Genomic DNA, 27,122 nt, shown 5'->3' with positions numbered 1-27,122 from the left:
CAGATAATCAGGACATTGCCCACCGACAGCAGAATCGCAAAACCATGTGGAACATTCGGACTAAGGATACAGAATACTACAGCATGTGTATTAGTAAGTCTACCAAGCCCTATGCAGTAGGATCCTTGTCCCTAAATGTTGGTCTTTAAGTCACGCAATTTGTCGGGATTCCGCGGTTGACCAGTCGATTATGTTCTACGAATGGAACAACCCCGCAGATATATGGTTTCATCACGTTGGATGTAGTTTAGTTTAGTACTTTAGTTTAGTTCCACCGCAATTGGTGATGGTGCGAAAATCCAGTCCCAGCTTGATCCAAGCCGGAATCCCCCGACTCTGAATCTCATGAGGATCAAATCCGGATACGTTCTGGATCCCATTTGCAAGTCAATGTGTGCTATTCAAGAATTTGAACCTGAACTGGAGATAGCTCGCGAAGGTGGAAATTCAGAGATTCTGGTACACGCTGATGATATTAATTTAATTGCAAGCAAGCTGGCCAAAGTTCCAGAAGGTCACTAAGCGGATTTGACAAGCGGTGAAGAATGGTCAACAACTACAGCTCGTAGTGTCCAAGAATGACGAAACTGTCATAGCCAATGGTTGCTTAGTTATAGAGAACCGATTGGGGTTGCAGCGATTACGATACGCCAAAGTCAGATGGAATGATCTCATTCTGGTTTCGTCTGTGGTACCTGTGGTGGTTCATATCCTGGTGCCATTGGCCGTAGCTCTGCTGCTGCTGATCCTGCAGCATTCCCACCATATGGCTCGGTTGTTGCTGGGAGCTACTGTGCATCTGGTACTGCGCTTGCTGCTGGCTCTGCTGGTGCTGCTGGTGCTGCTGGTGATGGTGTTGTTGCTGCTGCTGCTGCTGGTGTTGCTGGTGCTGCTGGTGCGGTTGCTGCAGGTGGTTGTTCATCGACTGTATATCGAACTCGTCGTCCCCGAACGAAGGCGTGTGAAACGTCTGCGAAGAGAGATAGAATCACCGTTTTAATGCATCAGCTCTTATATTCTCAACCTGTCTAGAAGGTGTCACAAGGCAAGGCAAGGGATTAGGAAGGATTTCTGTAGGAAAAAAAAGACCAACAATGACATCAAACTGGACATATAAGACTCGTCATGTTCGACAGCTTCCAAGCGTACTACACATGCACATCCGTTTATGTGCCCGGTTTCGCGCGTTTTATGGTAATAACCGTTTGCGGAATGCAACGCTGAGTGTTCTGCAAGCATAAAAAAATTAGTACAGCAAAAAAAAAAAAAGGTGGTCGATATCTAGCACAAGGCACCTTTCGTGTCTTATGCAAATCCCTTGGCGCACGACGCGAGCAAAACCTTAAGAGAAGCACCCATTTTAACACCCTCCGCCGCGCGGTCTCCGGTGTTCGTGCATTTTTAATCCGGTACTAATTTTAATCGTCCGAAGGCATCCGCAGCTCCACTCCATTTGGACTGGGTCTCCCCGCGCGCGTTGGTGGCGACTTGACTTGCAAATTGATTGGAAGTGAAAAGCTTCAACCCATTACGCGCGCTTCAAGGATGAAAGAAAGCGTTCGTCGCGCCGATCGAAGTTCGGAAAATAAAAATGTGTATTGTCGCCTCCGAATCGGCGCCGCAGGATGACTTTGCACCGGAGAGCGACTAAGCGGATAATAGTAATAAAAAGAAAACAAGGCCACGATAGTTTTAATGATACACTTTATATCCCGAGCGCTCACGAGGGAGGATATATTCCAAGCGCATTCCAGCGATCGCATCATTAAAGCGCGAAGATGTCGGCATGTTGTTGGCACGACCGGGATGTTTTTGCCGAGCGAAATATAGCACCTTCTATAGCTGGCGAAGTTTTTACGACTCGAATCGACTCCAGCCGTGCCACCACTGTTGGCATTGGGCGCTCTCTGCTGAAGAGCATTCCTGCGCGGGTGGTGGCCGGAACGGGCGGGGACGGAAGCTAGATAGACTGCCGTTGCACCCAGATCGCCGAGTTTTCCATAAATTTTCCATCGCCTCGTTGTGTACCATCAATTTCAATCGGGTGACCTTCACAACAGCAGAATCCTTTGGCAGTAAAATAAAAATGCATTTCGCCAGCCAGAAAGATGCTGTCACTGGTAACCCTGGTGGCCTGGTCAGGAGGAAGGTGAGGGAAAGCGGAATGTAGGCGAATGGAAGGGTGGGGTTTGGGAGAAAAGTGCTGTTTTATTTTGGTTTTTTTTTTCCTTGCTATCTAGTTCCAACCTTGAACTGCGCGTCTTAACTTCACGTGCCGTAGCGCACCAGTGTATTTATGTACGTGTGTGTGTGTGTGTTTTAGAGAGCTTCCGATACTAAAAACATTTTCAACAACGCAGATAAACCTCATCGACCCTTCCTCCTTAGCGCGAGAATGTTTCACCGCTCGGATTTTCGCATGCAATACCGTTTGTTTGTTATTGATTGTCCTTTGCGAATGTATTTGTATTGGTGTGCGAATTTGGCGAAAAACGAAAAGACTTGTTTTTGTCCGTTTCCATTAATCATCTCGAAGGATATATTAGTACGCCTTATTTGCTGTACTTGCCTTGCAAATCCCAACAACTGAGATGAAGCGTAGGGGAAGATGAGCCAATATAAACCTCTCCCTGTGGCTAAAGTAACATTCTCACTCCATTCAACAGTCTGTCAATTGTTTATCAATGAAAAAAACATAAAGCAATATTATCACTATCCGTTTGTACCAAAATCAAATAATCACAGGCCCAAAGGTGCAGATAGATGACAGCAACTTTCATTCGACAGAAAGTGTCATTCGTCTTCATTTCAGTGAACTGAAAGTGTCTGAACTCATCACGCGTTTACTCGATTCACAACAAATTAACGCTAACTGTCAACCGGCAATTATGAGTGGGTAAACAAACTATGCAGAACTGTAAATGAGCTTTTTTATTATTCCATCTCTAAAATTAATAATAATACTCATTTACCGTTGTGAATCCTGCGAGTGAACTTAAATCGCATGAAACAACTTTGTTTATTTTGTTTAACGATCATTTTAAATGTTTTTATACTGTTATAGTATCAAACAAATTTCATAGCTGTGAAAAAAATTTCTAGCCTGGCTACGTTAAGTGACATTTTAGTTGGGCAAAATTGTTTGTTTATTTCGAGTTTAAACAAGTTAAGTTGGGTTTCACATGAATGAAATGAGTGTTTGACAGTTGCTGTTAAGTGAATACTGCAATCGTTTAAATCCTCTCTAATGAATTTCAAATGAATGCGCTGCGTAAATAAACCTTTGCATCGATCGCTTTATTGTGACAAAGGCCTTTGACGTTTCACATTGTTGAAGATCGTTTATTGGTTTTAAAAAAGTTACAGATCAACGGTTTGAAGAACGTCACAATCCTGCTTCCACCACATAGTTCAAGACGTGGCAGGGCATGAATGTCTCCAACCATCTTTATGCCCCATAGTCGATGCAATATTTAAATTCATGCCGTATTTTTATGAATGCTGCGATATATCACACAATTGCCGGCTCGGGCTGATTTTGTTTTCGTTATTCGGTTCTGAAAATGTCACATTTAAAAAACAATGTTGTCTCCGTCGAAAAATGGAAAAAAACCTGATCAAACATCGCTTCGCTAGCTATCATTACCATCATCGTCATCATCATCATCTGAAAATGAACATAAACAACAAGAAAACGAAGCGATATCTATGATATTCAAGCACAGCTTGGATAGGAAATTCTCCGATTGGCGGTTTATTCTTCTTTAAACAAAAAAATACTGCTATAAAACAATCGGACATAAATAAATTATGAAATTGAAGTTTTACGATTTAGCAAGCATTTTCGAACATCTCCTAATATTTTTTTTTGTAATATATTATTTCTAAAATAAATGTTTACTCCACCAGTACATGTTGTCCGACTTTCCCCTATCGACGAAGAAGTGCTTCGATAGATACAACGTAAGGGTACTGAAGAAAAACACAGTCCCGTGCCTGTTTTACCCCACTTTGCCCTAAGCAAAGCTTCCCAGTCCAATGCGTTGCAAGGTTTCATCTCTCGAAGTGCACGCTAGTGTAAGGTTTCGTCTCGGGTGGAACCCGTTTCGCTCCGGTTGTAATAGTGTTAGCTCCAAATCGAAATGATTCAATCGTCTTGCCAATGGCGGATCGTACGCCGTAAAGCTGCGGTAAGTTTTTGGAACTCGGCCAAGAATAGATCCGCTCCCCCCCACCACTCCCCTCTAATCATCCCCCGCCCAACCCACCAACCCGTCACCATTCGTCAAGCAATGGAAATCAAACGGGTTGGCACGGGAATAATAATATCTGATAATTCGCTTCCTTGGGAAACAACAACCCCAACTTACGTTTTTCCAATATAAATCGCGGCTCAAACCGGGACACAGTGCCTGGGGGGGAGGGGGTGGTGGTGGTGGTGAGGAGAAGGGAGGCACATTGCGAAGGGCAGGCGAAACGGAACCGACTCTGCAGGGCTACCCACACGATCAAACAATCCGTCCCAAGTAGGTCACAGCGCGTAAATGGCTTGCCACAGTTAGGTTGTTGTTGTTGTTGCGTTGGAAACGAGGGCGAAGGGAGGTGGTACGGTAGGTTTGTTCCGTGTGTTCCAACGAAGGGTGGGGAAGGAGAGGGGGGGGGGGGGGGGTGAAGGTTGGACTGTAGATGAGTGTTTAGCCGGGGGACGGGGTTGAAGAATTCGAAGAAAATTGAGAAACGTACAAAAAAACAAGGAACACTTGTTTCAATTAGCAACATTTGCGTTTTTCCTCACACAACAGCAAATTTACACACACACATGTACCCACAACTTTACGAGGGAAGGGATGTTAAACTCAATGGTGGGAAGAAACAGACCTGCTTTAGGCAGCTACTATAGCAGCGGTCGTATTTACAGCACACACCAGCATCAGAGCCGGGAATGTTTACTGCCATCTTCCCACTTATTGACAAACAAACACACAAACACATAAAGGGAAAAAACGAGTTCAAAACTAATATCGTACTTTCGGAAATGGGGAAAAAAACGGAGTGGATTCTAGCGCGCTGTCGTAAAACCGAAGGAAAGGACACGTTTGCATTACATTTCCGGCTTTTCACTGTTTTCCCCCCTGCAAGTGTCGCAGATTGGAAAACCTTAATGGGAGGTTCATTCCTCCAGTCCTTGAATTCGGCTTTAAACCGTACACTGCTTCACAGAGTTGCAGAAAACGTACGCCAAACAAAATGAGAAACAAAAACAATCCCACTGTAAATTTCCCTACGAGGATGAGGAGGGTGGGCACGAGAAGGTGGGGTAGTTAGTTGTAGGAGTACAGATCACATGTTGTTGTTCTGGCAGAAAGCCAGTGGAGGTCTCACAAACAATAGACTATAGGCGGCCGCCCCATTGCGAAACACTGTCTTGAGCTGTTCCACAACCAACCTTATCTCCCACGACTGTTGAGCCTGTGTGTGTGCGCAACATAGCAATAGACTCACGATATAATTGACTTGCGAAACAAAGAAGGAAGTACAGGCCAGACTAATAAATATATGTACTTCTGGCATATCTATACAGCGACTCCTAACAGTTATCGTACAAAGAGGATATTCTACGTTTATACCCTCTCGATCTCTTTGCCTTTAATGCTACTTTTGCAATAACTTGACATGAAAAGCGTGAATCCATAAAAGAAAACATTGGAACTTACGTAAGTACCCAAATATATTGTAATTCTAGTTAAATTTTTCCCTGAAATAGATTACTCCGTGATTTCAAACCGAGTTCTAATGCAAAGTTCTGAGTTCTAGTGCAAAATCACCCTTTGGTACAGTCTTTGGCTATGTTTCACTCTTAAACTAAATGTGTGAGAGTAGCTTTTTACCTTCTTAATTCAAAGTTATTCCCACAAAACACGGGTTTAGGTTCATTTTCGTATGTTTTAAGTGCCTCTTCTAAAATAATTCCCAAATCCATTCCGCTTCAAAGCAGGAAATCCATTGTTGTTCCATGCATTGTTCGACCTCTTTTGGGAGTTACTGTATGTACAGATTCTCATCCTTCGCCGGCTAAAAGATCAATCGGAGGTCGATCGTGTTTTCCGAGTGCAGCACCGTTGGAATGAAAACAAACACAAAGGAGGAACTACTACCGGGGCTAAACAACCTACACATCGATATGGTCAGGCGATTACACAACAAACAATGCGCTCTTGCGACAACCAGCAACTGGAAGGCCGAAAGAAGTTCCCGAAGATAAGATAAAAGGGAAAACGCTGACCGCGCAGTAGCGGCAGGTTTTCCCCTCCTCACACCAGGGGGGGGGGGGGGACAACTGTCACACCTTCCGGGTGAGCGGGTTCCATCTCACAGCAGCCCAACCCGGGCAGACGGCGTAATTATTAGGCTGAATCTGGTCCAAAGGCGCGTTCGGTTCGCCTTTCGCCTGGCTCTTCTTATCGCGCGCTGGCAACCTTCCGAGGTTACCCGGCCACATGGAAATAGATGTCAGAAGAAGTGTAAATAGATGTGTGCCTGCACCCCACGTGCACGCACAGTGCACGCAATCATAGCTGATGCCATCTTGAAGGCCGCTGCTCCGAGTCCCGGCTGTGTCTTTGGACACACGGAGGAAGTGGAGCTATTAGTTCTTTATTCTGGCGTAACCCTGGAATAGCAGAGGAGGTAAAACACAGCGGAGGAGTTCATAGGAGCAACAACATAGCGTATCGACCGGGACAGAGGGATTCGAATTAGAGTTTCTCCGGCTCAGGAAGCTCATCATACATTTTTGGGGTACTTAGAACTTCCGACTTTGCCCAGAATTTCACTAACTCCTGAGAAAAATCAGAGGAGCTTTGCTGAATATACCCTTATATACTGAAAGTGATTCTAGATCATCAACAAGTTATTGTAAACCGTTGCTCGATAAGTCAAAAATCCAGCGCTCCATCCATTCATCGCCATTTTATGCCTAGGATACATTATGAGGTTTCTCCAGACTGTGTGGTACAGGTTTAAGAAACACAAAAAAAAACTGATGCGCACTTGATACAGAACACACTTAGGTGCTACCGGCTCATTCTAAAGCACACTCCGGAAGGGGTGTGTTATTGTTACCCGCCGGTTTTATCTTCCAATGTTTCGCCGGCCCCAAAAGATAAGATATCGCCCATTATAGCGAGAATCGAAGCTGCACTTCCTTTCTCTTGGTCGTGAGTTCATAATTCGCTTCCTCTAGAGTACGGCATGGTAAATGTTGGAATCGGACAACGCATCATCACCTTATGGACCGGGGTCCCAGTTCGCGCTTTCCTTTACGTCTCCTACGAGCATTGACAGGTGGAGGTTCAGAGTCAAGCAATAGGAGCCTTAAAAGAGATTCCCTCTTGGTTATACGTATGCAAATCATAAAACAGATGAAAGATAGGGTTAGTGTTCCAATGACAATAGTGCATCAAACCCCCTTCCTCCCACCTCTCAAGTTTTCATTTTGAAAATCCCTTTGGACACATACCTGGGGGGGCGTGAGCGGGTTGGTTAATATTCAATCGCATTAGTATTTTACAACCAGAAGCGTACTACTGTAGATACGCCTTTTTTTTATGACGCATTAAAGTACTCGAGAGCTGGCGACAACAGAATCTGCTGCCTTTAATGCAAACAGTGGTAATAAAGAATCAAATGGGGTAGTAAACGCCATCTCGCCCGAGAGAAAACTGCGTCAAACCGGCAGCGGAGGGGAGCTGCACTGCAAAAACCGACTGCAAGCCGTCCCCCCGGGGATCGGTGTTAAATGGTTCTGCATACAAACGCCAACCCGATGCAAAACTAGCAAACAAGCAAAACGAGAAAGAAAACAAGCGAAGGTGGGAAGATCGGTTTCACTACTTTTTCGCGCCTCATTTCATTTCCACAACAACCCAGAATGTAGCTGCACATGTGCGGAGGATGTGGATGATGATGATGTGGTGATGATTAATGTGGTATGGGTGTCTCTAGGCAAACGCCTGCTACTCTCCCCCATCCAGTGCTCGGGGACATTTGTTGACAGTTGTCATTATTACCTTTCCGGAGTGTTAAAGCGAGCAATCGGGATTCGATTAGCAGGCTTTCCAATCCAGCCAGGCCAAACGATTGATTATGCAGTATGCAAAGCGAGCGACCGAGTGAACGGAACGCGGCTAAGACGAGGATAATAAAAAAAGATACGAATAAAAAAATAAACACATTTTTAATAGACGCTTTCGTTATTCCAGTGAGGGCTCCCTTCTTCTTCTTCTTCTTATTCGGCAAGGATTTACTCCAGTACGGCTTTTGAATCCGGCTTCCTGTGTCTTCGCAAGCTAACCTGGAGACATAGACCACTATTGAGTTAAGGATATGTCCTGGTTTTCTGTGATTATTCTGATTTTCTGTGTGAGTCACAGTTTGACTGCGACCATGCGGCCAGGTTAACCCTCTACTTCTCGCTAACCTATTTCAGGAAACTGCTAACCACACTGGTGCGCTGTAAAACTATGACTGGCAGGTGCACTTAAAAGTCTAAAATAAATAAAAATTCCATTTGTGTTCAATTCTTTTACAGCGTAGTGCATGGAACCTGTTTTTATCGAGCGCACATGCTTCCAAGGACCTTCTACCACCGAGATATATACGGAAATGAATGTTCTATGTATGTTATACTCTTTAGAGATGCTGATTCTGATAGCTGCCATACTATTCTAATAGTCAATGTGATTGCGTCAGCGTTGCAAACTTGAGACTACTATAGAGTGCCGTATGAGAAATGTTGTTCACATTTAGTATCGATTGGAAATTAACATGGATTGAGTTTTTACATCACATTCGCACTATCCGAGGTTGAGCGAAATTAGCTTATTTCGTCGAACGAACGGATCGGATGTATCCAATTACCCTGATGAGTTGAGGTAGCAACATCGGACGAGAATTCGTTTCAGGGATTCGTTTGCAGTATTAAAAAGGTAATTTGGGGATTACTATGGGAAACTATGAACTCCAGGTTCTCTAAAGCTTAGGCGCATAGGGCTGAGGCCTTGTAGATTCAGCATTGCTAATATTGCAGGAGCTCTAGTTTACGTACTAGAAGAAGCAAGTTGGAAGTATGGGCGCTCATAGTGAATACTTCTGAGTTTTAGTGCAGTACCACACCAAAGCAACGCAGTGCTCATAATTTGGAGCTCGGTCTTAGCTCTATCATCTGTCGTCCACCTCCCACACCAAAGCCTGGTTCTGAAATGTATATCTCGTTCTATTTGGCGAAATGTTTTGGAGTACGAAGCACCAAGCGTTTGATTTGAGTTATCGTTTATCGGCCCCCTCCCCCGTTGCATCCCTCCCTCCCAGGCGTGTCCCGGTCAGCGGTTGAAGTTGCATATAGACAGGAGGAATCGATTGAGTCAATTAAAATAATTCAAACATCCTCCCAGGTTCACGCTGCGGCGCGTTTTCCATCTGCTTGATGGGAATGCTATGCACTTACAGCGATGGAGTTGATGCTGGTAGAACAGATTGCAGCTCCCCCCCCCCCGCCCTCGCACGCCCTTCCCCCGTGCTTTTGCTTTGGCACTTTTGCCTAATATCATAACCGAATTATATCATCACGTGCCCACGACTCTTGTGTGCTGCATGGAGCATAACTTTTCCCCCAGTCCAGGCTGCAATTTGCGTTTTTCTTTTCTTCTTTTCCGCGTAATCTACCTTTCTTTTTTCTTTGTTGTGTGTGTGTGTTTTTTTTAATGCCGTTTTTTTCCTGTAACTCAGCGGCAAAGACAATGATCCGGAAACGTACGCGAGCCCCCAACCGAAAGCGCACACACACACACATGCAACTTCCATCTCATAACCTTCCCCACACTTGGTCATTTTTAAAACTTCCCCGGCCCCTCCCTTACCACCCTCTGCCTCCCTCTGCTCACAACAAACCACAAACGTAATCCAACAATCGAGTTCCCTCCCCCGCCCCGCTGGTTGTTTGTTGTTGCTTTAGGTGCGTGCGGTGGCGCAATAGAACGCAACACAAACAAACGAACTCCCTACCCTACCCCACTCCACCTTCCATCCCGCCAAAAACTCCATTCCTTTACCATCGAGGGGACAGAATTATGCACTACGTCTTATTGTTCCGCGTTAGGAAAAACCGTTAGGTTAGTTTTCCAACACCGTGCCGATTGTTGTTTTGGTTGTTTTCATTAAGAAGGATCTATTATATGGCTATTATATGGTTGTATTACATGCGTTTGTGCTGTGTTGTGCGAACATTAATTCGATTCATCAACCGGAATGCTTCAATTGGAATCAAAAATGTTGAAATTCCGGAGCCTCTAGAGATGTATGAGTAATATTTAACTGAAACCGTCTTTGCGTCGTGTGATTTTTATATTTTAAAGTTGAGGTTGAGTTTATATTTTACAGATGAGGGAAAACTAGTTAGATAAAGGAGTTGGCAATGTTTTAAGCAGAAGCACAAAGCTTCTCTCGACCCAAGAAGGGTTAAACGTAAACAAATGAGTGCGTGCTTTACTGTAATCTTCAAAAGTTCATCATAATCGAAATTAAAGTTGTTTGCAAACGCTTGTGCTTGTTCTCTGAAAGGGTTTTACAATTAAATTTAAGCTTCTTTTCCATCACTCGCGTCATAATCGCGGCCAGAATCGAAAATTCCCGGACTTGGTGGTGGACTACTTTGGTTTACTGTTTCATGCACACATTTTCCACACGAAAGCTGCATCGGGAAAGCCCTCACCATCCTGCTGTTGCGCTTCGTCGGTGTATGTGCATGCTTTTTTTCCGACAGATATGCTGATTTGAATTGGATGGGTTTTCCTTTCCTTCCACAAAACGGAACGCTTTCAGCCTATGTAAGTGATCCTAGCGGATTCACCGAAAACACACACACACACACGCATGTTTTCTCCGACCCAAATGCGCCAAATGCAATTCGTTATCATATCGGTTGCATCTCCCTCACTGGAATTGTCGAAAACCATATGAAAAATAGGGGATTTTACTGCGAACAGAATGAAATATGAAGGTGCTGTTTATGCGGGTGCGTGTGCGTGTGCGTGCTTGTGTGGGAAAAGGACATCGACAACGCAACGCGTTAATGTTTACCGGAAGAAGCTGGACTGTTTTTCTTCCCGGGCTTAAAAACAACATCATAACCTCAACAACGTTGCGGGATGTGTGGTGACAATGACCAATAGTTATAATAAATGATTCCTCCTTCTCCTCCTACTCGGTTCAGCCAGAGAGGGTGGGAGGGTGAAAGCCCCCCCCCCATCCCTACTAGATGACGGTGACCATCCAACCCCTCCGTTGTCCTCCCTGCCTCTCTTTCTCTCTCAATTGATGCTCATAAAGTTTTGCTCATGCTAATCACATTGACCTTCAGCTCCTTTTGAGATCATTCTATCGTACGTGTGTGTGTGTGCGTGTGTGTGTGCATCGCTTGCGCGGGCGAGAGCTTTTCCGGGCGGCAACAAGTCCCGGTTTGGAAGGGTCCACACAACGGGCCCGAAGTAGTACTACTGTTACGTGTGTGTGTGTGTGTGTGTGGGTGAGTTTGTTGTGCACGCGTATCGCCTTTGGCGTATCTTATGGAAGCTCTATAACTAAACTAGACAAGTGTAAAAGAATCGTGGCCAACAAAAAAATTGCACCATCAGCTAATCTTGTAAGTTGTTTGCAAAAATAAATCAAAGCAAAAGAAAACCACTTGCACGGAGGGAAACTGGGGCAATATACACCCCGGTGTAGCACAAAATAACTTCGAATGTAACTGTGCAATTAGGGTAAAAACATACAGCGAACTGTATTGAAGCACAACTCGCATGCTCCATCGATAGCGTATGTATGTGTTTTGTGAAAACGATATGATATTGTTTCAATTTGTAGCTGTATTACATTTCTTGGGGATTAGCATCTAATTGCAATTAGACATGGATTTATTATCAACAATCGACATCGATAATTATTTAACCCTTCCAATTCAGAACTAATGCTAATAAACTGTGAAAAACTACCCGGTATTACACCACCCAGCTTGGTCGTTATTTAAAGCAGGGGTCGGCACATCCGGCTAGCCAAAAATTATACAAACAAAATCAATTCTGGTTTGATTTGTTCTCGATGGCACACTTTTTTCATAAAATGTACGTAAAAGCTGTCGAACGAACTTTTAATAGACTGTTTTGATCACATTTTTACTATCTAAAATTTCTAAAACTTCACAGTTTGGTAAATCTCGCCCAGAATCGAATGGCAAAGTAAATTGTTTCAAAGGTTCCTGGTTCTTTTTCATCATCTGGTCCATTTCCACAAGTGCAAGGGAGCTTCTGCTTATTTGGTCCTAAAAACACCGGTTCGAAAGTAATTGTAAAAAGCACGAATTGTAAAACATAGCGAAAAAGCCATTTTATCATTTAAATTGTCAACCAGGTGTGGAAAACGGTATTTTTTATGTATTTTAGCAAAACACTGCGAGTGTATTTTTTTACATTTTTAGTGTTTTTTTTTAAACAATTTTACTCATAGAAATAATTGCATTTGCTTGCTTAGCTTCAGCAGTGCATGGTTACCCCGTCTTCACCTACGATCAGAGCGAAGCATTTTCATTTTATCACGGGTACATTCTGTGGTTTTTACTTTACGGCAGCTACTTGGTGGGCGTAATTACTACAGTATAAAAGTACGGTAAACAAAGGCTTGTTTTGCTTATGACAAAATTTCCTACGCAAGTATTGAAAATAGAAAATTCAAAATAGATGGCTTGACATATTTTACCTCCTTTTTCACAACATTTGACACATTTAATCATGCCCGACCCGACCCGATTCAATCTACTGTTTTCACGTTTTGGTCTGGATATTGGGTTGTAGGGTTGTAATAAAACCATCAACGCGGTTACGAGCTCGCAGCAATACGAGAACCGAAAGAAACTGCGAGTGCTGCGGGGCGCAGCTAATAATAATTATTTTGCCTGATGTGGCGAAATTTATTCTCATCACTCCACGGGGAGCGTACTTAACCAACCCCCTCCCCCGCACGAACCCCATCGCTTCACTCCGCTCAAGGAATGATTTTATTTTCCACCTTCTGCCAGCAGAGTTTTACGAGCAGTCTAAAATCGTAACTACCGTTCGCCCGAAATGTGCATTCTAAGCCTTACACTCTCGTTCCTTTCAAAACAATCTAGAAATAGGAGGAAAAAAATTTGCACACAAACATTCCTCGATCCATTAACACTAAACGCACGACGATGCGAGTATTGTACCTGATACTGTTACCGTCAAAGTCGATTGACCCCAGTGTTTCGTGCCCCTGTCAAACGGTTTTTTTTTTCAAAATGGTAGTTTGACGTTACGCATACGTTACATTTAACATCAAAATGAATCAAAATCGAGATCGATTGAACGTTGACTTGTTTCATTTCAATAAATACTAATATGTACTTTCAATTGCTATGCATTTGTCACAAAAAGATCGCAAACTCTAGCACTTATGAAAGTGCGTGATTAAAGCGTACCTTATTTTTAAAGATTGCTTCGGAAATAAATTGTCGCAGGACAAATAAAGACTAAAAATAAGTCGTATAATTGTCATCTTTTTTTGAAAGTTTAAACAAACAAAAATGGGATTTTATTAAAATATTGGAATATATGTATATTTTAATATCCCAATGTTGGCCTTTTAAACACATCATTGCGTGTCGGAGATTTAAAAAAAAAAACAACGACCAACGTTGCGCGACAAACTCACTCCTCGGTGTATTGAGTGTTAACTGTGCGGTAACAACCTTACCTCAACAAAACAACAATTTTTTCACGGTAACACACATTCGGTCGAGGTAACGCCATTGATAACACCGTTTCGGTAACGATGCAATGTGATAACACTAGTGATGACAGGGCGGGTGGGCGAAGGGGAGAGGAGATTGTAGTGTGCAACATGATAAGTGCGATATCACTTCCGCGCTTACGGGTCGTTGTTTTATTTTTCCACTCCTTGGCGAGCTCCTTATCTAACCCAATTAAAGATTTTACCCCCGGGATCGAGTGTACATAGTTGGGAAATACAAATCATAAAACTAGTTTCAAACCGTCAACGAAGAATTTACAACCGACGGTCTCGTACGTCCACGGTTCAATGTGGTATTGGAATGTTCGCGCTTGTAATAAATGTGTAATGAGTACGGATGAGCAAGTGAGTAGATTCTTGCTAACGGATTTGATTGATCTGAATCATTACCGACAACTTTTGAATCTCTTTTGTGATTTAAAGCCCGCAAAAATAATTCTAGTCGCTAGAAAGATTTAATGCAAAAAGCGATTTGACGTCTAAAACAGCAAATGAGCAATTAAAAGTGTTACCAGTCACCACGAAGATTACACTCCCAAAAGTGAATTGAGTAACTAAAAGAGTAACAGCCGTTGCCATTAAACTTTATCTCGAACCTAGCTAGTGTCTAAAAGCTGCGAATAGACGGATGCAATATTTCGATGCTTAACCACCCCGTTTGGATCTTTGCAATATTGCAATGAAATACACATAGCAATATTGCAATGACTGTCATTTTAGGTAGAAATGTCAAATTTTATTTCATTGCATTGGGGTTTGGTAATTGTGGTTTTCCTAGATAGTTGTGGTTTCCTAAGCGATTGCACTGTAACAATACATTTATTGATTTATGCTTTAAAACTACCAAAAACCATGCATTTTTTACCGATATTAAGAGTGCATTTTTGTTTGCTCATTTTGACATTCGCATTAAAGCAGTGAATTCAAGGATATAAGGTATTTTTCAATAGCTACTAAACGTCATTTGTTCTGCTTGTTATTTATATTATTATAGGTGGCAACGACAGACGTTTGAATGAAAAAGAAAAGATTAGAATGAATGAACAAGTAAAAGATAAGCTGGAAAGCAAGTGTGTACACTTTCGTTCGTTTTTTTCTAAATTAATCAGTTACTCTTTTCCCCAAGTGGCGGGGTCAAATCTCTGTAACGCTTTTGGAAGTCGTATTTCTGGTTAATCGAATGCAAATCGCTGGACCGATAGACAACTCAATTTGCCTATTTCAAATCACAAAGGAGTAATTAAAAGATTTAAAGCGTCGGGATGATTGTTCAATCTGCTTCAGACCTCAGAGCCGTTGTGCCCAGCTCTAGTTCAAGCGTTGCTCGATGCCCGTGTTTCGACCGAAGCGGGATGTAATAATGAAAATGCACAGTTAGGCAAAACTGTTCGCCGACCTTCCCTACTTCGAAGAAATAAAATGTCTTGCCAACAACTTACCACGCTAAAATCGATTGAATCTTTAGAGCGTTGTTCATTTGGATCGTGTTTCTTGCATGTTTGGCACTTCACGATGGAGAGAAGATTGGTTGAAATTTCGAAAATTGCACGCGCAAGGAAGTTTAAATTTGAACTAAACATTCGATACACTTTACGGCAGGAAAGTGCTGTTGCGCTTGCGGTCGAGTGTTCACGATCAGGTTCCCCCCCAAGCATCGAGAGCTTTGCCTTTCAAACACACGAAACGAAGGAATAACGGACGAATAAACCGTATCTTCGGTGAGTCACCTGCGAAGATATTTTTGATTTGTAAAACTAAACTGTTGATGGGCTCTTAACGTCCACCGCCTGCTCTTCCCTATGCCTAAGCTCGTCGTTACCAGTTCTACTGCATTTTTCCCTCCCTCACCCACTCCCTTCAAACATCTTCAATTGAGTATCTTTTCAACGTTGGCTTGTTTCTCTTCTGTTCCAGTTTGTATCACAAGCACCCCATTTTAAATCTTCGCGGGGCTCCGCAAGGGGCTGATGGAACGCAAAAGGGAACAACGTGGAAGAGGAGATGGCGGGGGAGGGGGGAGCTGGCGAAGGGTTGGTATTTGTTTTCCGAAACGTTACATTATGTATGTGATCTGATGTGCACGCGGACCAAGGCTAACCATGGCAAATGTGCGGGCGGGGAAGGGAGCGGATGGAGGAGTAGGAGGAGGAGGAGGAGGGGAGAGACCTGGAGGACCTGGAGGAGCATAAATGAAACGAATGAAATAAATTGATGCTGCGGCTGACTGAGATGAGGTTTTCGGAAGGTTTTGTCGAACGGCAGCAGCTAAAGGGACGGGGAGGGGGGGGGGGGGGGGGGGGGGGTTGTGGGTGGAAGCGATACGAAAGAGAAGAGAACAACACATACACACAAACACACCCACACCCGCAGCACAAGGATAGGGACGGAAGACAACACGGCACACACATTCTCCTACACACACACAAATGTGTATCGTATTGCGTACGTTGTGTGGCACACTTCCAAGCGAGTGAGAGAGGAACGAGGGGGGGGGGAAGGGGGAAATCAAAAGGAAACGAGAGTAAACGAAACAAACCAACACCACCGCGCACAAACAATGGAAAGCAATCGCTTAGTAACAAAATACTTAATGCGAAATGGAAGAAAATACGCGTTTTCAAACGAGGACGACGGTTTCGGTTCGCTGGGAAACGGGAAAGAAAGGGCAACCGAAGCACCCCACACAAGGGGTAAGAGGGGGACGGGGGTGTGGTGCGGGGTGGAAAAACAGAAAACGGTGAAAGGAAAAGAAAAGAAAAGACAAATCCTCTCTCAGCGGCAAACGGAAGACGAAGGACGAAGTGGTTCGAGGGGAAAAAATGCAATTCCAAACAGACATTTGATTGTAAACCTTCCCCCTCGCGGGACCCTTTTCTTCCCCCTTTCCCACACACACTACCTCTCTCACTCTCTCACTCTCTCTCTTTCTCTTTGTTTTTCCTTCGCGCGTACTCTCTCCTGTTACGAAACCCTAGCAGCTATCCTTCTCCGCTTTCTTTTAATTCATCGTTACCTATCTTTATCTATCGCCCTATCTCCCACCTACCCTCCTCCACTTCTCACATGCACCCCTCCGATAACGTGCTTTCTCTTTCACTCTTTCCCTTGTGCTCCATCCGACATGCATATACATAACCTGTTTAACAACATTTTCTCCTCTCTTTTGGCCTACAATCCACCTTTGCTGCTTCGTTTTTCTCTCCCCCCCCCCCCCCCCTTCCTCTTTCTCATCGCATAACACAACCTCCTCGCTCTGTTACATTCCTCCTCCTTTGCTCTTTTTCTTCCTTCTTTTCTTTCCTTACAAAGTCAAAAACAAAAAAATAGGAAGAAAAAAGCACACATAAAAACAACAACGCGCCTAACGAGAGCAACGCAGATGCCGGAGGAAGACGGTGGGGTTTTGGGAACGGGAGGCGGAAAAGTTTCAACTCAAAACAAAATCGCAACACATTTGGAGCAACACGGGTACCAAACAAAACAGAAAGCAACAAATAAAAATAAATGAGCACACAGAAGGGAACGAGACAAAAAGCAAACGATATGAACCTAAGCGAGCATAAAAACAATGCGATGGATGAAAGAAAAAACAAGCAGAAAGGATGGAAGGGTGGTAAGATGAGGGTGAAGAGGGGGGAAGGCACCCCATAGCATAACAATTTGTTTTCGCGCGCCACAGAAACGGTGACCATTGTTGTGGTACACATTGGAACATCGTCCATCGTTTCGAGGAAGGAAGAAACAAAAAACAATGTTGAAAGGAAATGAAAAAAAAAACAACTATACTAACATAGCCTACGCAAAAGAATGCAACCAGGTCGGATGCAGTTGCAATTCTAGGAAGTTCTGCAATTTTCCCTCTGTTTCGCAAATTCGATCAATAACAGCGGATCGCGGTCCAGCTTTTCCTTTCGGATGGTAGGCAAAAAGGGATTGTCTTCCTTATCTGCGCGCCCCTCTTTCTCGTCAGCCCTCCGTTGATAGTGGCACCTCGATTTCGTCGTCTCTTATCTCACGGAGGGCCCCTGTGTCAACGACACGGCATCCCAGTAACCTTTGCTTCCATCCAATCCAGTACGCCATATCGGGATCAGATCGGTGATCGGCGATGAGGTTTGCTTGCCTGGCTTATCGGAACACTGGCGATGCAGCACAACTTCTTCCAAGCTGAACAAGACGCTATGGAGGCAGAGAGCATAGTGTAGGGGGATTTCTTCCATTGGTTTAAGGTTACACTTTTACATCGTATGTATTCGTTCGCAGTTTTCATTGAAAAACACGAAACAACACCGTGAACCGCGACCTTGTGTATTTGGTTGACGAAACAGATCGACGACTAGCAGTATGCAATGTTTTCAGTGTAGGAACAAAACAGACCGACGCAGGGGGAATACAGCATACGGGAAAGAATGCTGTCGGTCCCACGGGACCGACGTAGCGCTTAACGTGTTCAATTTCGGCAAATGTGCCACTTATTTTACGACACAACATCATGCATTGACAAAGAGAAACTGTATTAGTGTCAGCACGAGAATGACAGATGACATGAGATAAAGGGAACTAAAGCACACTGTTTTAAGGAACTTGGTCAAATTGCGCATCAAACGGTAAGTTCATTCATTACGAATGAATTTTTCATTTGATGGTTTCGTTCTTTCCACCTCGTCGACAAATTTAATGATCAAAGTCGGAGTGAAGCATTTTCTCAAAGCAAAAATGAAAGAAATAATAAAAAAATGACGGATACCCCAGAAACAAATCCCGAACCGCATCAAACCGTTAAGAGATATTTAAAAACTAAAAAAATTGCAATTTCCTCAGATCGAACGGGCGAATATTTATGTTTTCCTTGGTGTAAGTATGACTCTCTCTGTGCTTCAAAAATAAATGATATTTTATGCAATGGTACATACATTATTTTCTTCAAATTTTAATACATTTGCAGAGCAATTGTGTACGCTTAAAAAGTTCAATCGTCATAACTAAAAATAGCACGCCGCAAGAAAGTTGTAAAAGATTCACGTGTTTGCGATTTCCCGTCAGCATGTGCTTGCACTCGTTTTTTTTCGGACGAAGGTATAGGAAAAACCTGGACGCCCGCCCTACCTCCTCCCCGCCGGTTGTGCGCAACCGAAGGCTCTACACGTGCGCCGGGAGAAACTCGTGATCGGTCTATGTTTAGCATTCTCGTCCACACCCCCCACATCCCGCCCAGAGTACCCCCCCGGGGGCCTGGAAGAAAGTCATCTGCGAGCTGTGAGACGACTCCATCAACTAGTTTGCCCCACCCGGCCAGGAAAACTGCAGGTTTTGTTTACGCACGAGAGAAGGGCGAAAGGAAACTCACACGTGTGTCCACGTGGGATTGGAAAAACGGAAGTAACTTCAAAGAGGATGCTGCAACCCGCTTCCCGCCACAACTTGCGCACCTGCGGGCATTTGGTGACCTTAAGAAGACCGAAGCTGCACGTTTTTAGTGAAGTTGTTTCCCTCCACGTGACCACCACGTTTGTGCAACTTTCGTCACCGAACGCGAACAACAATAGAAGTTAGCGTAAGGCAAAAGTAACTGGTAGTAGCTGTGTTCTTTTGAAGCACGGGTTTGACATTTAACGACATGCACCTAACGTCGCATCGGAAGTTCGTCGAAACGTTCCAATGTGCGTTTTTGCTGTGCTCTAACTTTTGCAATCGGTGTCTATTAAAACGTGCTGACCTTTTGAAGTTGATGAAGCACGTTGGATAGTGGGCTGCCTGCAGCAACAACGTCCCAGGAGGGAATCGCGTGCGTTATCCTTGCGCAGGAGCAAGCGATCGACGAGCATGCCCAAAATCCCTACCTCCGGCAAGCAACCGGGAATTTCACGTTCACGCTCCGGAAAGGAGGAAACGAACAAGTGCAGCTGTACGGAAACCGGATCATCTGGGTTTTCATCTTAGCGGAACGGTACCGTTTCGAAGTAAATAAGCAAGGAAGGCAGGTGCGGCAAAGGTTTTTCCCGAAATCCGTACACCATTAAACACAACAGCCAACAATCATCCGCTCGCGCTCTACTTCTTGGCCTGATTTGTCTCTCGTTTTCGTGTTCGCAGCCAAACACAACCGTTTGCCTTTTCTCTTTAAACCCTTGCTGCTTCATTTGCCATTCGCACGAGGGAAATTCTCTACGCCTCCATATATGGCATACATTTCAGAAAATCGCTCTAAATTACACCGCATGTGTACCGCTTGTTTGTAATTGTTTCTATAGTGACATCGATCGGCCCCGAACCCCCAGATCGAACTCGAGAGGAGAAAGAACTACGAACGGGAACGGCAGGAACCTTCCCTTTGTTTCGCGGGTTTAAATCGTCCTCGATCGAAACCCGATTAAATGTATCGTGAAATATGAAATCGTTTCGCGAACTGTCAAAACGAACAAACAAACAAATCGCGACTGCGTAAATCACACAGTAGTCTGCGAATGGTCAACAAAGATAGATGTTATTTTCATTTTGAGTAATGAGTAAAAATGTTACATACAAAATATATTGGATACGCCATTTTTTCTATTCTTTTGCAAGACTTATAAAGTTTGTATTGTATTGTGTATTGATTGTAATGCTTCGCAACTCTGACTGAAATGCAAAGTTCTCTTTCAAATATCAACCGAAATAAATCATGAACTAGATTCAAGTAGCACTAGGTTATTATCAAGCATTTGATGCGAAGTTTCGAAGCGTTTGGTTGTTCTTCCAAGATTCTTCGTGAATCTGCCAGGCCAGATTTATCAATAGATCATTTGAGTTGATCCGTTCCAATCCTAGAACTTCAGGGATATAGATTTCGATCAGATTGGTTCATCGAAATGAACACAAATTCATGGATAAGAACCGATGCACCGAACGGATAATTTAGATGATTAATTTATTTTATAAATTTTATAACTAACGCATTATTTAGATGATTTAGAGAACTAGAGAGATTCTTGAAACCTCAGGCATCAGTTTGGCGAGATCCTGATCTCGTAAATCATATTAAAGACGTCATTCAAACAATATCGTTGTTTTCTATTTTGTTCCATTCGAATAGAACTGTGCAACGCGCTCGTTTACTTGGCTTAGAGCTTCCACGGCGCAAACAGCGAGCGAGCGAGCTTCCTGTTCCAAGCTCGAAGGCCACAACACAGTGTTTAAACAACGATCGATAAGCAACGCCAGAGCCAACAGCAATTGACCGATCTTAAATACCAGCGCCGATACTTTACTTCCCGCCCGTTGTGATAAGAAACTGTAGCTTTTCTTTTTTTACGTTTTGATAACGGATGATGGTGGAGAGTGGGGGGAGGGAGGGGGAGGGCAAATGCATAAATAATCAAGCGCTAGTTATGTTTTTGAGATAAGCAATTATTGTGATTACGATTACATCCAACAACAGTTCTTTGGAGTGTCGACTGCCCTCCTCCCCGCTTCCCTCCCCCCCTCCTCTCACGGCATTGCGTGCCAGCAAAAATAGGTACATCGTTGGAATCTCATTTGGCCGAAGCGCCGGGCGGGTTATTCGATAGTGCGGCCGCATAATGTTTCCAATTAAAACGGAACAGTTGAAAAAGAGTGCTTCCCAATCAAGCGACGCTTTAATTGAGGTCGAGACCTGAAAAGTTAAGTAAAGTTAACCCGCGACAGATACACACACACACACACACACACACAGACACACACGCTTCAGGCAGACAGACAAGCAGAGAAGGATGGCGCAGGAAACAGGATAACGACAAATCGGGACGGGCGAGAGGGGGCGGATGGGGGACGGTTTGGGATTTGTGGTAAGATGTTCCAAGATACTCACCTTATACACGTACTGGTCGAACATGTTGATATCGAATTCACTGCTACCAGCACCGATCGGTGCCGTGTTGTAGCTGGTTTCCATGATTTTCCTCTTCGTCCCGTTCCGGTGTTGCGGGTGGAAAAACGGGAGATTTCCTCCCTTCCTTTCCGCGCTCACTTCCGCTCCACCACCACCTTCTCCGGCACTCTCTTTCTCTCTCGATCTCGATCTGCTTCTACTTTCTGGGAGACACGCAACACACTTGCGTACACACGCACAGGAGGCAAGCGGGACACACACACAGCTACACTGCGAGAAACAAATCTAGACACAAACACACGTGCACACACAACTGGAAACTCGCGTCGACTGAGCCGAGATACAACACCGGAAGATGAATAAACAGATAGCTCGATATCCGCTGTTTTGTTTCGCTTCGATTGTTTTCCTTCGCAGCTTGTCGTCTTTAACTCTCGCTCTTTCTCTCTCCTTCTCTCTCTGTAGCACGCGTTACTTCACCAGAGCTATACACGTGCGAAAACAAACTTGCTGTAAGAACAATCATGATAGTGTGATTATTATTCATTTTTGTTTTCCCCCCGATGCTTTCCACCGTTGCTCATGTTGTATGGTTTCCCTGCAATGCTCTTTATATTTATTTTTAAGAGGTTTGGAAAATGGCACAATTTCATTTTTTTTCCTTCTTTACATCCTAAGATGCATCCAAACAGTGTTACGATTGACATGCGAGATGTGCTTTCAGATAGGTATGCTTTGACCCCCAGAATGGCCGCACAGCTTTACAACAAATCACCCCACCCACCCTCTCCTTCCTTTTCACACAAACACACTCCCGTTTTCCTTACCCCCGCCACACCAGGGTTAACGGTTCGAAAGGGGTTGCATTTTCATGCTCGTACCAATTTTCCCATATCGTTTGCGTAAAGGGCTCTTCCGCGTGTGTGTCTTCACACGATACGACATTGTTGTTCGCGGCCGGTGGCTGTTGCTGCTGTTGCTGGAGTTGCGCACGTTGTGCGTGCGATTTTGATTGTGGTTGATTGTGTTCAGTTCGATGGAAATTTCGGCCTACCCCCGGTCTCCCTCCCGTGCGTGATCGCAAGCCGAGCAATGCTTTGAGAACCAGAACGGAAGTCCAACGACGAACCATACGTCACGATAGTACCGTCAGGGCTTGATAGGAACGAAGTTTGGACGATGGCCGCATCAAATAAGTGAGGAAGGCCAAATCAATGTTCGGAAGACGCGATCGACAATACCTGCACCAATACCTGGGAGCCCAAATGGAGGCGGGAATTGCTGCACGACTTGCCGGGAGGGAGAACTGGTAGGACTCTGCACATCAACGGGTGTGGAAGGTTTGATTGCTGTAGCTGGTTTTTGTTTTTACGTACGATCGTCTGCACTTGGTAGAATCGATAGGATTCACTCACTCATTGCCGCGTGCCGCAGGATCACGTTCATCTGCGAACAATTGATTTGACAACTGATTTAAGGATGTCACCTGGTGAACGTGATCGTTAGCGGTGATAGGTGGGCAAAATGAATCCCGTTTCTTGGTGAAATGGATGCACGGATCACGGTGCGATCGGCGCGCATATCCTGCGCACCTTCGAAACGGGTTTATCACCACTCGTCCCGAAGTCCCTCCTATTGCCTTCCTCTTTCCACGGACGGCAAAACAATGTTGACAATGACACATAAACACACGCGGTATCCCTTTGCGCACTGTTGCGATGTGGGGATACGGCTCTGTCACACACTGTTAATTTAATTTAAAACAAAAAATAAGACAAAACAGCCGTTCCTCTCTCCATCCCTGTCTTTTCCTTCTCGGTATCTAGCTATCTCAAGCACTCACTTGCTGCTTATCTGTCTCTCTTGCTTCGCACGGTTATGTCACATCTAACGGTGTAAGGGCAAAACGTGAACTACTCGTCAACGAAGTATGCGGAACTCGTAACTCTGGCTTTGGAAGAGCTTGTGCTGTGGCTTGTTTGAATGCCTTAACCCTGCGTGCCCTCAGGCCACACGTTATCACACGCTTACCAATGTTTACCAGGTTACTTTTGCGTACTTCCTCCGGACGGGAGGATGTGTCTGTTGTTTTCTTTTGGCGTTTTCGTTTTTTTGTTTGAATTCATTTTCCGCTTCACCAGGCTTCAAAGCGCGCATCGCTATCGAGATTGCACCGTTTTGGGCAGTGCGCCGTTGCGCGCGGGGTTTCGGAAGCCTTTAGCACCTGCGTCGTACGTATGTCTCTTGGGCTCAGCAGGACACACAGGGCGAGCCGATCTCGGTTCAGGCGATCTCCAATCCGGTAGTATAATCAAGTAGAACTCACTGTGTTTTTGATTTAGTTGAATGCACGATCGTCGCAAAGTATTGGGTTAGGACACAAAATTCTTCCGGTACGCCTCCTCTCTTTGGAACGGCTGGCGTCGGACGGAAATACGCCAGATTTCGTCGTTTGCCTGGCGATCTCCACCTGTTCCCCTTTTCCTTCCTGCTCGGCTCGCTGTTCGACACTCTTTTAGTAAACACGCACCGGGTTGTAGTAGACGGCCGAATGCTCCCACGGTCGCTGACCGAATGAAAGAAGGAAGCAAAAAGTTTCGATTTCTTCGCGCGAGCCTTTGGCAGTCTCGCAGGTCTCGCGGCACGGCGAACGGCGGTGTGTGCGAGCGAGCGAGCGAGCGTGTGTACGAACGGCGAAAAACGCACACACTCTGCTAGGTGCCCTTAGCAGTTGCGGTGTACTCTCTAGGAAGCTGGCTGGCTGGCGCGCGGTGTGCCAGTGTGTTTGAGAAATGTGCTACGAAGCAAATTGTCTCTCTCTTAACCTTCGAAAAACCGAGCTGTATCGTCCACCCCGTCCATATGCCCGGTTTGCCTTTTCGCTCTTGCTTTTCTTGCTCAACTTGGGGCGTCCCTGTCGCACAACTAGCGCTCTCTCTCTATCTCTCTTTTACTCTTTCGCTCCGTTTCTAAAACACTGTTTGATTTGTTTCTTTGCCCGGCACCACTACCACCAGGCAGTTGCCAGCATCAGCTGCCCAACGATTGCGCGCTACTCTGATTCCTCTTCAACAACGTCACATTGCTTTTTTCTATACCACGAAATCTACTACGTATGGCAGCGCCACTTCTGCACACCCCAAAACCCCCATACCGTTGTACAACCCGTGCTTATGAATGTGTGCACGGCCCGAATGATACATTCATTCGCATACACTTGACGCGACGAATTCCTCGTGCTTGTATGCGAACAAACGTCTCGCGTACCGTTCTTACGGTCGCCATTCGTGGCAATAGTAGAATGGGGCTTGTAATCGTGTTTATTTTATTTTTAAAATATTGTTATTACTTTTTTCCAATTATTGGCACAAAACTACCTACCAGGCAGCCGGGCTAGCTTTGCACAAGCCCCAAAATATTTTATATATTTATTTTATTTTTTTCAAATTTGCACAAACTAGCTTTGCACAATCCCCGGTACGAACACTAGCCGTGGCTGGTGAAGATATGGGTTCAAATCCCTACCAAACTTGACAATCCAACTTTTTTGCTCGCATATCTGCATCGGGTTACGACGATAGTTGATACGATGACACAGGAAGACATTTATATTGATATAAAAGAGATGTTTTCTCACTGTGCGATGGTTTTGTTTATGGATGTAAAATGATGTTTCCTTGTGTTTAAAAGACCTAAAGTTATTGTGTGGAACTATAAATTCCGTCATAACATTAAAGTCCAGTTAGAGCTATGTTTGCTCTTGTACAATAGTCACCTAGGGGACGAGATTCAACTCCTTGTCTCGAATGTTGTTTCTTATCCTATAGAGCAAGCAAAAACCCATTTGTTTAATAAAAATCGGCCAAACCGGTCTTCACAAAGCACATTGCTTGGAAACGCTCATGATGATGATCATACAGATTTCTTTCTACTCTGAATTTCGAAGGATTTCTACCAGGGGTAAAGAAGGCCAGAAGACGTTTTCATCCCTTACATATTGATACACTAGGGGTAGTGAACGCATACTTGCGCGATCGGAAACGTAACACACGTGCGATCGAGCAAAACATACAGCTCGATTCGATTTGAAGAGGGATGTATAGCTTAAGTAAAATAGAAAGCACACGTGATTATGCAAACATAAGACAATTATCAAGCACACATATTCACGCAAACACACACACACACACACAGCCACACACATGCACGCACACAGGCGAGCCGAACCAAATAAATAAGAGCCATGTGTGGGAACCAAACTCTCAAGTGGAGGTTATGTGACTGAAGCCACGCTATGTACATAAGAAGCTACCGAGATTCGATATCCACGTGTGAGTTGCACACTCCAATACAGAGCACCAATACAGCACCGCAAAGACGTATGCACGGCGTTGCTTTACCGGGTGGGAACGCTTTAATTTGAGGCCAAGACAACACAGAATCAAGGAAACGTAGAAAATCGTAACATAACCTAAAAAGCTGCTAAAATGGTTCGAAATTTGTTCTCCTTGGGTAGTTTCAACTCACAAAGAACCGCTCGTTGTTATTGTTTGCTTAGTGGTGTTGTACTTCTTCGACGTGATTGCCAAATACAAAATCGCACTTATCGGAACCGGTGTAAGCAGAGCGGGCACGGGGTGTTTAACAATTCGTCAGTATATTGTAGTGGCAGGAGACAAACAGTGAACCTCAACGAACATTTTTAATAATCTGAAGTGATGGTTTAAAATCGCTCACCACCGACACATGGGTTGGTCGTTGTTTTCTTTTTCCTTCTGCTGCCAAAGAGAAAGCCAACACAAAGCGAACCTAGTCATTTATTATTATGCCAACATTCAACTACAAACGATGCCCTTCTTTTTATTACAGAGAAGAGAAAACTCAGAATTGAATTATTTTTTCTCAATTACGGTGGAATGTTTATATGGATGAGACGCTTAGATTGGTGGTGGTTGTTTAAGGAAAACGAGAAATGTACCACCTAATCTAAACCACGTCCAACCATCCCTTTCTGGCCATCGGGGGCTCCGGCTTGGCCCGACCGGGCGGTGTACATAGAATGTGTCCCTCTTTGCTCTGCACATCTGTCTATTTTCATCTATAATAATACTCCATTCCGACGAGCGAAGAGATCGCATCGCTATCGAAACACACCACCAACATGACTGTCAGAAGAATACACACACCGAGGTTATGCGTATAAATGTTCCAAAGGCCATAGAACCAGGGAGCGGAGAGGGAAGTTTGATCGGTAGGACAGGGGCATCATGGGGAAGAGGGGAGTTTTTCAAAACACATCCCCAACGTCTTGCCCCTCTCCCTTCTAGGTTTCCTACCGAGCAGCTTTCCCATGGATGCTTTTATAACGTTTCTATCATCCTTTTTTAAAGTT

General features: G+C 44.4%; 1 protein-coding gene across 1 annotated transcript in view; it reads right to left on the bottom strand.

Annotated features, from left to right (window-relative positions):
- LOC131290471 (TOX high mobility group box family member 4-like) overlaps positions 1-22,131 on the bottom strand; it is a 34,837-nt gene extending 12,706 nt beyond the window's left edge. Inside the window, exons 1-2 of the mRNA XM_058319621.1 lie at positions 21,710-22,131; positions 696-970 (exon numbers count right to left, since the gene is read on the bottom strand). Coding sequence (XP_058175604.1) covers positions 696-970; positions 21,710-21,793 — 359 coding nt within the window. The 5' untranslated portion in view covers positions 21,794-22,131. The remainder of the gene's footprint in view (positions 1-695; positions 971-21,709) is intronic.
- Between the last annotated feature and the right edge of the window lie 4,991 nt (positions 22,132-27,122).

This window comes from Anopheles ziemanni, chromosome X, assembly GCF_943734765.1.
Source record: "Anopheles ziemanni chromosome X, idAnoZiCoDA_A2_x.2, whole genome shotgun sequence".
NCBI lineage: Eukaryota > Metazoa > Arthropoda > Insecta > Diptera > Culicidae > Anopheles > Anopheles ziemanni.
Note: the sequence above shows the minus strand (reverse complement) of the source record. Positions and strands in the feature narration are given on the sequence as shown.